Source organism: Sinocyclocheilus grahami, unplaced genomic scaffold (genome assembly GCF_001515645.1).
Source record: "Sinocyclocheilus grahami isolate Dianchi unplaced genomic scaffold, SAMN03320097.WGS_v1.1 scaffold1045.1, whole genome shotgun sequence".
Taxonomy (NCBI): Eukaryota; Metazoa; Chordata; class Actinopteri; order Cypriniformes; family Cyprinidae; genus Sinocyclocheilus; species Sinocyclocheilus grahami.
The window spans coordinates 11,928-26,209 of record NW_015506224.1 but is presented as its reverse complement, the minus strand read 5'-3'; the positions used below and the strand labels follow the sequence as shown (position 1 = coordinate 26,209).

At 37.1% G+C, this 14,282-nt stretch overlaps 1 protein-coding gene across 1 annotated transcript; it reads right to left on the bottom strand.

Annotated features, from left to right (window-relative positions):
* Window positions 1-1,666: 1,666 nt before the first annotated feature.
* LOC107566078 (neutral amino acid transporter B(0)-like) lies at window positions 1,667-9,319 on the bottom strand. The gene is made up of 6 exons (XM_016251455.1): window positions 8,629-9,319; window positions 4,244-4,276; window positions 3,913-4,146; window positions 3,483-3,677; window positions 3,256-3,390; window positions 1,667-2,181 (listed from the first exon to the last, which is right to left on the bottom strand). Exons 1-6 carry the CDS (start codon window positions 9,174-9,176, stop codon window positions 1,947-1,949), a joined length of 1,380 nt encoding a protein of 459 aa, XP_016106941.1. The 5' UTR covers window positions 9,177-9,319; the 3' UTR covers window positions 1,667-1,946.
* Window positions 9,320-14,282: the final 4,963 nt, after the last annotated feature.

Here is a 14,282-nt window from a genome sequence, read left to right as displayed (position 1 = left end):
AACCAGAGAGCTGTATAATAAACATGATATAAATATGATAACCAAACAAGTGGTTCAGTTATCCTAGTTACAAAATCTTCTGGGACTCAATGTGTACCTCATTTTAGCAACTTGAATTCATAATAAAGAGAACATCACTGCTGATTTATTTAAAAAAAAAAGACTTTATTCTACAGTCTGTGTGGAGTACATTCACTAGTTTTCTTAACCGTACTCTTTGGCATCAAGCAGCCCATTTATGACACAACCACGCATTAAACTCGCACACAGACTATGCTACAGCCGCCTGGAATGAGAAGCCTTTACAGTACTGGCTTTTAAAGGAGTGATGTCAGTCATGCAGAACATCTGTGAGATTTGAAATACAACTTGAGCATAAAACAACAGAAATGAGAGACCGTTAATTATGCAGATTACACACACCAAAACCCCATATTTTAAGAATATATGTTGTTAAATTAATATAAAGAATTAGAAATGTTTCTTTGGTCAGATTTAACCTTTCATCGAACAAAGAAGTCAAACTGATTTCTACAAAAATGGGCTATTAAGTCTTTCTTCTCATCACTGTGACAAACATTTGGTCAACATGCAGTACTATGGCAATTGTCTCTCACCCTGTCGCCCGATACCTTCCTTCTGCTGGTGTGTTTAGGTTATATATATATAAATAAACTGAATAAATAATCCAGTTCAACTACTAATTACAATTAAACATTCACCAGTTAATGGTGTTAACAGAATATTCTGCCTGATTTCTCCACGTAAAGTTAACCATCTTTAGAAAATGGCAAGCATTGTATGTGTGCTATTCTGCAATAATACACAGAAAAAAAAAGATCTCAGAAGTACACTTTCAAAATGCAAACAAAATTGATACTTCATTTCTTTATATTTTACAAAAAAAATGATTTTTTTTTTTGTACACAAAAAAAATACATTTAAAAAAGAGACAGAAGCCAAACATTTTAACACATCCAACAGGTTCCTACACCTGTTCCTTATTCTAGCTTAAATACAAAATAAAAAAATCTCAGTTCCAGTCTTGATTCATGCTCTAATCTATGGCTTTCTTCTTAAACTGATCGGTTTACACCAGTTGACCTCAGTTGCTTATCAACTTCCACATAGGGAACTCCCTCACCTGCAGGCTTCAAGGCTCTTACCCAAACAGCCTCGGAGCTTTAAGATGAGGAGTACTTTGCATGTGACCCATATATCATTGTGCTTACGTTCCTGTCTGACCTTAGGATACAACTTGACCCCAAAGAGCCTGCCCTGTGAAATGTAATAGTGACTGCATAAAGACAAAGACGCAGAAGGTAAGATGTTGTCTCTTGACTGTCAGTCAGGCTTTCTACACCATTCTTTTGGCTCCTCTAGTAGCAAGTTTAGTGAAGGTATTAGCACCTGTTAGATGGACCTACATCTGAGGAGCCTGAGGTGGTATAAAGGGAATCAGCATGAATGAGGTATTTCAGCATAACGGACCATAAAGCAGATTCTGCGGATGCTTTGGCTTATTAGGAGATGTTTTGCATGAAAAAGGCGTTCTGAGGTTTAACTCAATAGCATATAATCAGAACTATTAGGGCATGTGTAATAATAATAGTAATATAAATAGATTATTTTAAAAGGCCGGACTGAGTTTTATTTATTTATTTTTTATAAAAGGAGTAAAGCAAATATAAAAAGAGAAAAAATCCAAAATGTCTGACCAGCATCTAATAAATAAGTGTTCAAGCATTTTTCCATCTAAATGTGCATACGTTTTGGCAGACTCCTTTCATAAAGAGCTGGGCACAGAGGAGGGTCAAAAGGATGTAGTCTTTGTCCTGTCTTAATCTAAACCTGTATCTCTCTCACGGTCACTGTGTGGATGCAGAGATTGATTTAGTGAGATCAGACAGGTCGGGATGGAAAGTGTGTTGAAATATTGTGCAAGTCTACATGACAGACTCCTTTTCACAGGGTTTCGGTCCAGCGACCTCTTCCAATTCAAGGTTTCCCTGTTTTTCGATGAGTGGAGAACTTTCTGGCCTGGAGGCGGAGTCTTCTTCCTCCACTCGCACTTTATTTAGCTCCGCCCCCTCTTTACTGGAAGTGCGGTCCACGAAATACTGCAGAAGACCTGCTCCGTAGGCGTCGCCTTCAACATTGATGACCGTGCAAGTGCGGTCGCTAAATGAAGAAAAAAGACAGAAAAGAAAAATTATCTTCACTGTACAAAAAAAATGAGGACATGAAATTGATACAAGTAGCAATAAAAAAGACAATTATCCTCGACTACTCTTGATTTCAAATTTGTTTGTGCAAATACTTCAAAATAATAATTAATATTTTAACACAGTTATCTAATTTTATAAGATATCAGATGAATAATATATAATTATTAAAATAATTACTAAAATACAATCATCTCATCATATTTTATTACAAATTTGTTTAAGTTTATTAATTTTATAAGACATTACATATACATATATATGTGAATGTATATATGTTAGCACACTGGCCCCGCATCCAGACCTGTATGTCATCTTACATTTCATACAATTGACTGCTGACAAATATGATGCAAGATGCATCATATGATGCAATATGCAACTCCATAAATACAGTTATGCCCTAAAAAAAATCAAGATATTGGGGCTAAAAAATGTCCCTGTATGAGTTTTTGTCTCATATTTATATCATATGATAAGCGATATCACACGAGCAGCGAGAGCAATATCACACGAGGGCTGTTTTTGTCACGAAGAACACAAGTGTGTGTATATACAGTATATATTTTATATATATATATATATATATATATATATACACACACACAATCATCTTATCCTCGATCACTCTTAATTTCCTAAAAATTTTTAACAGTTATCTAATTTTATAAGACATAACATGAGTACATACATATTAAAACACAATCACCTTATCCTCGACTGCTATTTATTTCAAATACTTCATAATAATAATAATTAGTACTATATACTATATTATATTATTATAGAATATTTAAGTATTTGTACAATGCGCTATTTGTTGTATTGACATTATTTAATGACTTTATTGTTTCAGTTATATATTGACTTTATATTTTAATTTCCAGTAATTTTCTTTAATAATAAAATACTATATTACTGAAATGAAAATGTATTTATTCAAATTAAACTGTCAACTTACAAGTCAAAACCATCAGAATCAATGAGTCTTTATCCATTTATGCACAAAACATCTAAACCAGATACTCACACAAGCCAGTCCACAGCCAAGATGAGGGACAGATCGTTGGTGGGCAGGCCTATTGACTCCAAAATGATGGCCAGCGTCAGCACCCCTCCAGCAGGGATCCCAGCAGCACCCACGCTAGACGCCGTCGCAGTCACACTACAGACAGATAAAAAGTCAGTCGGTCAAAGCCAACGTCTTCCAATCACAGCAGAGTATGGAGGTGGATGAACGTCATCCAATGAACTCACAGGATGGTGATGACCTGGACGAAGTTCAGTGGGATTCCGTTCAGCTGAGCGATGAACACCGCAGCTACGCACTGGAAGCAGGCGGCTCCGTCCATGTTGACGGTCGCTCCGATGGGCAGGATGAAGCGGCTGATGTGCTTGGACACACCGTTGTTCTCCTCCACACATTTCATCATAAGGGGCAACGTGGCAGAGCTGATAAGAAAATCTGATGGTTATTTCCTGCTTAATTATGCATTTGCAAAATTATTTTAATAAATCTTCCATTTTATCTTAATGTAAAGAATATTTTAATAATCTAAAGAACCTCTTTCCACTATAAAGAACTGTTTGTGCAATGGAAATGTTCCCCGGATGTTAAATGTTCTTCATGGAACCATAGCTGCCAATAAAGAACCTTTTAAGAGTGTAAATAGCTGCGATCATTTACCTAGAGGACGTTCCAAAGGCAGTGGCCAAAGCGGTGACCAATCCCAGCAAGAAAGTGTATGGGTTTTTCCGTGTAATTACAAAGTAAATGAGCGGGAGGACAAGGAGACCATGGATGGCATGGCCAATGACGCAGCAGGCGATGTACTTCCCCAGGCTGGCGAACAGCAAGCCAACATCCTCCATTTCTACAATCTTAGCAGCAACCAGGAACATAATACCCAGTGGTGCATACCTGTAGAAAACAAAAAGTACGTGGAAGGGAAGTGAAGAGACGAATGCGTAGGACACCACAATTGAAACACTTGAAAAAGCACATGATGTTCCCTTACCACATGATCCAGGAGACCAACACCATGGTGGCACTATTATTATTATTATATATTCTAATTTGTTTGGCTTCCTAAAACACAAGTGTGAATGTAATTTAGACAGAGACAGTATATCACAACTAAAAAGAGGGTTGAGTCCCTAAAAGGTTTTCTTAGTTAAGAACATGGGTTGGAGCTCTTAATTTTGTACTCTCAAAGTGCAATAGATAGAAGAATTTAACTTTAAAATGTACAACATTTTATTTTTTTCCCCCAAGTCTTCATTTTTTTAAATATCGCAATAAATACCGTACCGTGGACTTCATATCGAGGTATTATCTTATCGTGAGATTGTTATAATCAGTGTTGGGGGTAACTCATTACAAGTAACGCGAGTTACGTAATCAGATTACTTTTTTCAAGTAACTAGTAAAGTAACGCATTACTTTTTTAATTTACAAGAAAATATACTTTTTCAAAAAAGTAATGCCAGTTACTTTGTTTTCCCATTTATTGACTGACAGCTCTTCTGTCCCCATATTGGGAGAAATCGGGAGTACAGAGGAGTTGTGTGCGCTGCGCTTTTTCACAAAAAAACAGATTTAGTATTCATCAAAATGAATTAAAACGGTCAAATGCAAACTCAGAATATGACGCAAACCTGCAATAATTAAATATGTTAAATAACACAAATGTATCTAATCCCATTTTATTAACCGATGTCTTTGCTGCTGACCTTTGCTGATCCAGAATAAGCAAAAATGACTTTAGAGAAACTAACAATTGTGTCAGTGTTTTTTTTATTGCTGAAGAGTGTTTCTTCTCCTGCGTTCTACTGTACAGACGTGAATTTACTTTTGCTTCAGCCTGAGGTTTATTCATTACACTTTTTGGTGTGAAAGGGCTTTTACATTTGCTATAAATAGAACTTCTTATATTAAAAATAATCAAGCCCTGCTTATATTTACAAAAGTAACGTGAAAGTAATGCAAAAGTAATATAACGCATTACTTTCCATAAAAAGTAACTAAGTAACGTAATTAGTTACTTTTTTAGGGAGTAACGCAATATTGTAACGCATTACTTTTAAAAGTAACTTTCCCCAACACTGGTTATAATGTTACATCCCCAATAACAACTGAAGTATACTTTGGCAAACACTGTCCAGAACAAGGTAGTGAGAGAACAAAGATCCAATTCTACCCTTCACAGATTTAGTCCACTGGCACTAAAATCCTCAGTCCTCAGCAGCCAATCCCTGAGCGGCCTGGCCTCACGAGGTGCCTCATGTGGAAATAACTTGAAGAATTTAGTCCGATTATATCCCTCCACTAATCCCAGTTCCACACATTACCTCCTCTATACCTATAACCCCATTGCCTCCAATGGAGATGGGCACTAGGACCTGCCTGGAGGTGAGGATTAATGTCAAAGGCAGACATTTATTCAGGAATATCCCAGCATCCCTGACCTTAATATAGTGTGCTGTGCATACAAAAAAACGAGGAGGTCCTCAATCTGATGGCGTTAAAATCCCTGGTATAAATCCTGTGTGCCACCCTTTCCCAAGTAAAATCACAAAAGCAGCTGTGCTTGAGTTACATTTCCAAAAAAAAAGCGCCATTACAGACCGGATTCTGAAAACGTCTGGAATCTGTTGCCCATAGGGAGCTTTCCAATACATCGCAATCATTCCCGCTAACATCTAAAGAAGCCTGGAAGGTGTAAAGAGACTATTATAATTATAAAATAGTGCAGCTGGAGCAAGATGAGACTGGAAAACCGAGGGAAGAACAGCCTTAAAACTGCTGTGCAACAGGCTGCATCCCAGACAGCAGGTCACTGCCAAACACCAATGCCAGTGGTCGTTCTCTTCTCAAATTTCCTTCGTCTGAACATTGAGGTATGTTAGAACTGAAGATACATGCGAAACCAGCATAGCAACACTAGTAAAACCAGTGCATGCCATTGAAATATGTCATTATTGACGCATTCAAATGTTGTCACTGGTTTTCAAAGCATCACATTCAAATCCAGCCGATGGGCCGAGCATTTTATCCAACATTTACAACTACTAATACCACACAACGACAATTTCATGACTCAATGCATTCCAAGTATGGCTTTAAGTTGTGATGGAAGTTCCTGTTTTCTACGTAGGTGTGTAAATAGTGAGACATGTCAAACAGGACCTCCTTGAAACGTGGCGCTCCACACACCCTACCAAAGCTTTCATCAAAGATTTATCCTAAGTTCAGTGTTTGTTGACATATTAAAAGTAACTATTAACCGGTAAATGTACCTACACTCTGACTTTGCCCTGTCTAAAATAAACAAAAAAGGCCATGATCGGGGAAATTGTGAGTTTCGCATGGATTGTACACAAAGCAAATGCTAATGCAATTAAAGTAACAATTTACCCAGAAATAATTTACTGACCCGCATGTCATTCTGAACTCATCTGACTGCCTTCCATCGGTAAAGCAAAAAAAAAGAAATTTAGCAGAATGTCCAAGCTGCTCTTTTTTTATACAATGAAAGTGAATGGTGATCACAAGCTGTAAAGCAAGATTTTCAGCGAAGCGCCTTAAATATTAGTCTGTTCCACACATAAACCAATCAGTATAGCTTGAAAGATGTCAAATGTAGTGCATGAGTGGTGTTGAAACATTATTAAAGTGCTTTTCACTTTAACCCTTTAATATTCTGAGGAACTGGTCAGAAACAAGTATGCTACATCAAATGACAAGGAAGTGCATGGACACTAAAATAGCTGTGCCACCAGGAAGAGACTGTCTGTTACAGTCAAAAAAGGCGTACACACACAGAGAGAGATTTTTAGAGGGAAAATCTAACTTCTGTTGGAATAAGAAGTTATTAAACTGTATTAACCCAAAGCTATCTCAATGCCGTTATAAGCCAGGCTTTGGCTCCTTTTGTCACGTGGGAATGAATGCACGACTGTTAGCAACTGAAACCCTCAACAATTATGAACCATTATTCCCTTAACGGTCTTGAAACTGAAAACCGAACTCAATAGCTAAAAAATTTATTAAAAATTAAACTGCTGCATTCATTTCAAGTGACCGGATTTCCAAAGTGAAATTATTGTTGAAATGAATATTACTGTGGATTAATAATGTGACAATTCTTGCATATAAATAACTAAATAAATGTATGTGTATATATATATATATATATATATATATATATATATTTATATTTATTTATATTAGGGATGATTTAAGTTTGACAATAAATCATGATAACATTCCCGACGGTCAGTATTACCATTTCATATTTTAATTATCCTTAAAACTGTATTAAATTACCGTGATTTGAACAACTCCCGATAAATTACGGGTTACGGGAAACAGCTCTAATTCAGCTTTTCCATAAGCGCCACCTCACAATAAATAAATAAATAAAAATAGAAAAATCACAATGCAGTAACTTCAGTTTCATATTCAGTTTCAATATATATATATGTATATGTATATATATTGAAACTGAATATGAAACTGAAGCTTCTGTATGTGATTTTTTTCTTTAAAAAAAAAAAGCAAAGGTAGTATAGGCTATAGCAAATTTCGTTTTATCTCACTTTGTGGGACGAGTGACATTTTCAAGGACAGTCCATTAAAAAAACAAACAGAAAACCCTGTTTCTCTTGGGTCAGGTCACCCTAAAGTGTCAGTTTAAATATTTGCATTTTGTATATAGGCCTATTCATATTAACATGCTAGTCTTCAGTGGAAGTTAGAAAGTTTACAAGTTGTTTACAAAACGTCTTTTGTTGTTGTTTTGAAGGTAAATGAGAACAGAATGTTCTCTTCACATCATTCTGTTCAACACATGATGAAATGTGACCTGTTTACAGGACAACAGTACCAAACCCTAAAACTCACCCATAAACTGTATGATTTAGGTTTCCTTATGGAATGCAAGGAATGTCTGCCTCTGCTGAAAGAATAAATGATCATTTTCTTCACAATTTCTACTTATTTTATTCTATTAAGCGCCACAGTTCGGTATATACCGCTAAAAACTTTCATTCGGCATTTGCTTTCTCGAGTAAAGGACAGCACACACCCGGAAAAATGGAAGGGTAGATGCCACATCTTTAAAACTGACCATAAAGCTGCATCCTCAGAGCGGATGCGTCGAGCGCGCAACGCGCAGCTGATGCAACTGAAGCGTCCGCTTACAGCACATGAAGATCCACATCACGCAACTCACGCTATAGATAGTCAAAACAATAATGTTGCTGAATCAATTTACGATAATCAGTACAAGTAGACCTCTCAGTTAAACGTTATCATATAAAAGTTTTTTGGAACCCTAGAGCTCTCATTTCGAATCCCAAAGCGCGAAATGTTCCAACACGTGTTCACTGGGGGACTCACCTTATCAAGTCTAAAAACGAATCGATGACTTCTTTGGCTTCAGGAACCTTCATGTCATCCTGGTTGAGGTTGGATATTTTTTGGCCGTCGCTGGAGCCAGGCTGAATGATGAACGCCATAATAACGCCGATGGCAGACGCGATCAGAGTGGTCACCAGAAAGAAGAGCATTGCCCAGCCGCCCAGCTTGCCCAGGGCTTTGGGGTCAAGGCTGGCAGCCCCTGACACCAGACTGCAGACCACCAGAGGAATGATGATCATCTTGAGCAAGCGGATGAGGAGCTCACCGGGGAATCCGAAGTAAAGGATCTGCGTGCGGCTCAACCCGACGCTTCGCACGCCGAGCCCGATGAAGACGCCGCCGATGACCGCGGACACCGTCAGGATGACCAGCAGATTGGCCATGGCGAAGCGTTTCAGCTTCTGCCCTCTGCTCTCCGGCTCGCTCCTCCTGTGATCGCCCAAGCCGTTGGCGATGGTCGGGCTGTCCTGGTGCGCTTCACCGTTGGACGTCTTTACATCGTCTATTGAGATCTTTTCTTCTGCCATTGTGCTGTCTGGAGGTGGGAGAGTTGGTGTAAAAGTCTTTGGTGTGAGCTGATCGTCTCTGCTCTCCCCTCATGTGCTGGCAGCGTGGAAGTGATTTGGCGTAAAAACGCGCATCTACGGAGGAGTTTCCACTAGCTATAGCGTCGTTAGGGCGGAGCGTTCGTCGTGCAAATACGGTCTGACTTCTACTGGAAAACATAGATTCATATCCTCTTGAGACCCAGAAAAAAAGATTATGACACACACACACACACACACACATGTCTGGTTTTCATTCCTTGTGGGGACTCTCCAAAGGCGTAATGGTTTTTCTACTGTACAGACCGCATTTTCTATTGCCCTACACCTAAACATACCCCTTACAGGAAACTTTCTGCATTTTTAGATTTTCAAAAAACTTCATTCTGTGTGATTTATAAGCTTGTTTACCCGTGGGGACCTCAATTTAGGTCCCCACCGTGACACGAGTCCCCATGAGTCTGTGTGTAGTCAGGTTTAAGTCCCCACCAGAATAGAAAAACAGGTACACACACACACACACACACACACACACACACACACACACAGTCTCTTTCTTATTGTTGAATCATGAACACTGATCTTAATTGAGGCAAGTGAGGCCTGCAGTTCTTTAGATGTTGTTCTGGGTTCTTTTATGACCTCTTGGATGAGTCGTCGTTGTGCTCTTGGAGTAATTTTGGTTAGCTGGCAACTCCTGGGAAGGTTCACCATTGTTCCAAGTTTTCTCAATTTGTGGATAATGGCTCTAACCATGGTTCGCTGGAGTCCCAAAGCCTTAGAAATGGCTTTATAATCCCTTCCAGACTGATACATGTCAACTGTTTTGATTCTCATCTGTTCTTGAATTTCTTTAGATCGCGGCATAATGTGTTGCTATTTAAGCATGCTTCACTTTGTCAGACAGGTTCAGACCAAAAAGCTCTTTGTTAGGTTTAAAATGATATAAACAATATATACTGGTCAAAATGACAAAGACAAAAAGTATTGTGACACTTTGTGGTTGTGAAACATTAGAGGAGTGTGTGACAAATTAAGCAAGTTGGTTAAAGTAATTAACAACATGCACACACATTGTTGAAGTTCTGACAAAAAGTCTGGCAATTTATTTGCTAAAATGTCTAAAAGAAAGATGTCTTTTAGGAAAAGTCTATCATTTGGTCATTCATTTCATATTTTATATTTATTTCATATCTTCTTAAAGTGTGGCTTAAAGGGATAGTTCACCCAAAAAACGCTGGTAACCAAACAGTTGATGGCCACCATTAGCTTGCATAGTATTTTGTCCATACTATGGAAGTCAATGTTCACCAGCAACTTTTTTGTACCCACTTTTTTTTCTCCAAAAAAATCTTCTTTCATTTTCATCAGAAGTAAGAAATTCATAGAGGTTTGCAACAACTTAAGGGGTTAGTAAATTACAACAGAATTTTCATTTTTAGGTTATTATATTAGCCTATATATGTGACCCTGGAGCACAAAACCAGTCATAAGTAGCACGGGTATATTTGAAGCAATAGCCAACAATACATTGCATGGGTAAAAATTATTGATTTTTCTTTTATGCCAAAAATCATTAGGATATTAAGTAAAGATTATGTTCCATCAAGATATTTTGTACATTTCCTACTGTAAATATATCAAAACTTAATTTTTTATTAGTAATATGCATTGCTAAGAACTTCATTAGGACAACTTTAAATGCGATTTTCTCAATATAAAATTTTTTTTGCACTCTCAGACTCCAGATTTTCAAATAGTTGTATATCAGCCAAATATTGCCCTATCCTACCATAAATCAATGGAAAGCTTATTTATTCAGCTTTCAGAATATATTAAAAAACTGGCATACTGCTTGTACTATTTCTGCCTTGTCTTTATAAGGCAGCAATAGTAAGAGTAGTATGCTTATCCAAATTCAGCCTTTGACACATCCCAGACCTGAAAAAAATACCTGAGCCAACCAGGCTTGCTGGTTTGCCAAGAAATACATTCGCAGAGCATCAAAAACGACAATATCTCATTGTTTGCAGAAATCTGGTCCTCACTTCTGTAATCAAATATGCTGAAGATTGAGGTCTCTGCATGGAGCCAGAGTCAGATTATCTTTAATAAACAAAAGCCCTCATTTTTTTCAGCGTGGTGCTTTATCGGAAGAGCTTTCATGTTAATAAGAGCAGTCCGCACTCTATAAACAGTGCTAGTGCACTTATCAGGGGTCCCTTTTTGAAAGCTAAGGGTGTGCTTATATAAGGTTCATCTTTTCTGTACTGGACCGTGTGAACCGTATTTCACAGAAGCATGACATTCCACAGATATTGTGTGCTGGTCTGAGAGAGAGATTTGAGTGCCAGCGGAATTTTTTTTGTGTATCTGAGCAAATTTCCTGAATGTTTCATTTCCTGCTAACAGGGAATGTTCTTTTAAAACATTTGTTTTAAAATGCATGTTTTAAACATTTAGAGAACATTCCGAAATAATGTTTTATAATGTTAGCAAAATGTTAGAATATATTTTTGTTAACTAGGCTGATACTGCGATTCTGGAGGTGGTGAAGGCGTTGTGATATTTCTGCCATATCATTTTATTACACTGCTTTGAATGTTGCTGAGCCATTTTGCAACTGCAGTGGTATTTGTTTTTTGTTTTTTTCAAAACTAATGGGAATACATAGAATACATCCATCATACATACATCTGCATTAGCAGCTGTTGCTGATTACAGTCATACATCTGCACACAAAAGTCAGCAATGTACTTCAACTTAAATCAATGTTTTATTACACATTTTGTTGCATATTTTTGTAAAACATGTTTAATGTAATACTTGCTGTCTTTTCTGAGGTAACACTTTTTAATAGGGAAGAAATTAAAATGTAAATGAAATCTTTCAAATGAGAGACAATAAAATGTATATTAACATTAAATAGTATTTTATAAATTTTTACTTTTAATTTTATAATTTATTAAATTAGTTTTCTTTATGTTAAAGAAGATGCTATAATTTGGAAATACATTTTATTTCCAATATTTAAATTTTTAATGCACTAAATAGTTGTTTTTTAATTAAATTAAATTAAATTAATTGTAAATATTAATAATAAGACAATGTATACTATTAAAAAATTCAGTTTTGTCTATTGTTTGACTGCAGTGCTGCAGTGACTGCAGGTTAGTTCACTCAAAAATGAATATTCTGTCATTAATTACTCACCCCTTGTGCACAAAGAAAACAAAAAAACCATAATTTGTTTAGGTTCAGGAGAAAGCGCGCGCGCTGAACGTAAGCAACGCTGAACGGAAAGCGCGCACATGCGTCGTGGTACTCTCCAAAATGGCGGAAAGCGTTAACTCGGGAAGAAGAATTGTTGAATAAACTGTTATTTTTGTTTTCTTTGCGCACAAAAGGTATTCTCATAGCTTTGCAAAATTGAAGTTGAGCCACTGATGTCACATGTACTGTTATATTGATGTCCTTATTACGTTTCTGGGTCTGGGAACATTTCAGTTGTGTCGCTGTCTATGCAGGGTCAGAAAGTTATCGGATTTAATCAAAAATATCTTCATTTGTGTTCCAAAGATGAACAAAGGTCTTATGGGTTTGAAACGACACGAGGGTGAGTAATGAATGACAGAATTTTCATTTTTGGGTGTACTAACTCTTCAAGTTTGACTTTTTGTCTAAATGACTGATAGGATCTGCTATCAGATAACATGACTATAACCAGTATTAACACATTTCTGTTATTACATTTTCATCTGTTAAAATGTGCATGGTGAAAACAAAGTAGTATGCATTAATGCATGTCAGTTGGCCGTTCTTTTCCTGCCTCAGTGCTGTTACAGTAGGTGCAGTGCTGGCAAAACAAATAAGCGAACAGGGTAAAATGACCTGAGAGTCACATGCCCTTTTACAACAAGGAAAGGGAGAAAGCTCAATACAATGCAGTAGGTTTTCATGTCATGGGAAAGCAAACCCAGGCACAGAGATTGTGAATTAAAGCACCAGAATGGCATCAGCGGAGAAACCAGATACTGTACGTCTATCTCGCAAACCTGGCACCCTTCTTTCGGTTCTCGTCAGCCTTTGTATTACATTCACACAGAGACTGTATTGTTCAGAAAAGTACAAGATAGCAAGGAAACAACAGTCCAAAAAGAGGGTTACAGACGGTTATATAAGAACGTGTAGTGGACAGCATGTGGTGAATGTGGTTGCAGGGCCGTGCAGAGACCTTTGGAGGGGCAGGTGCTCAAAGTATAAAAGGGGCACATGGAGCACGGCTTTTAATAGGGCTGTACTCCTTGCTGAGACGTGTATCGAAACGGATGCTTCTGTATTGATAGCAGCAACTGCCGTGACGCAATTTTGAAAAAGAAACACAGAACAGAAAAGACCATTTTAAGTGGGTCTTTGCACCTCTTAATCACTCTGGAATTAGAAACAGAATTATATTAGGCCTAATATTATTATTATTATTGAATTTACAGGGTATGGTGGTTTTGCTGTCTTATTTAAAATAGAATTATATTATAATCCTGTTCTGAATTTATAAAAAAAATTTAAATGATAATGATAATAAAAACAGGATTGATAAGTATAAATCGGAGGATGAGAAAATCAGTATAAGCCTGTTTTTACCAGTGTTGTGATAATTATTTTTAAGGCACTCTACGTTTTTTAAATAAATACTGTAATACTTCAAAGTAATAGTTTTTAGTCAGATAAAATAAAGACAAGACCCCTCCATGCCCTTTAAACTTTTCCCAATCAAACAGCAAGAACGAAAGAGAACAGGCACCTTTGTTTATATTGCTGTGTGTAGAACGTTAGCTGCATTTGTAATATTTAATTTTAATGAAATGTAAATTTGTCTCCCGCACTTTATTCGGGCAGGTGTGTTCACGTAGAGGTTTATAGATTTAAATCTAGATTTAAATTCAAAGGCACAGTATCGATAGTCTATGCATGACCTGACGTTTTATTCGTATCCAAAATGAGGAGAAGTGAATATCTGGAGCGTTTAACACTCTCATGCAGTGTATGTTTAATTCATACTCGAAGCCGGAGGGCGCTCTCGTGCAGAAA

Excerpts from the sequence above, each read along its gene's own strand:
- LOC107566078 (XM_016251455.1), bottom strand. The coding sequence starts at position 9,176 with ATGGCAGAAGAAAAGATCTCAATAGACGATGTAAAGACGTCCAACGGT. Across the intron at positions 4,277-8,628 it reads TCGTTTTTAGACTTGATAAG|TGCCACCATGGTGTTGGTCT; the intron begins GTGAGTCCCCCA and ends TAATAATAATAG. Across the intron at positions 3,391-3,482 it reads GTCCAGGTCATCACCATCCT|TGTGACTGCGACGGCGTCTA; the intron begins GTGAGTTCATTG and ends ATCTGTCTGTAG.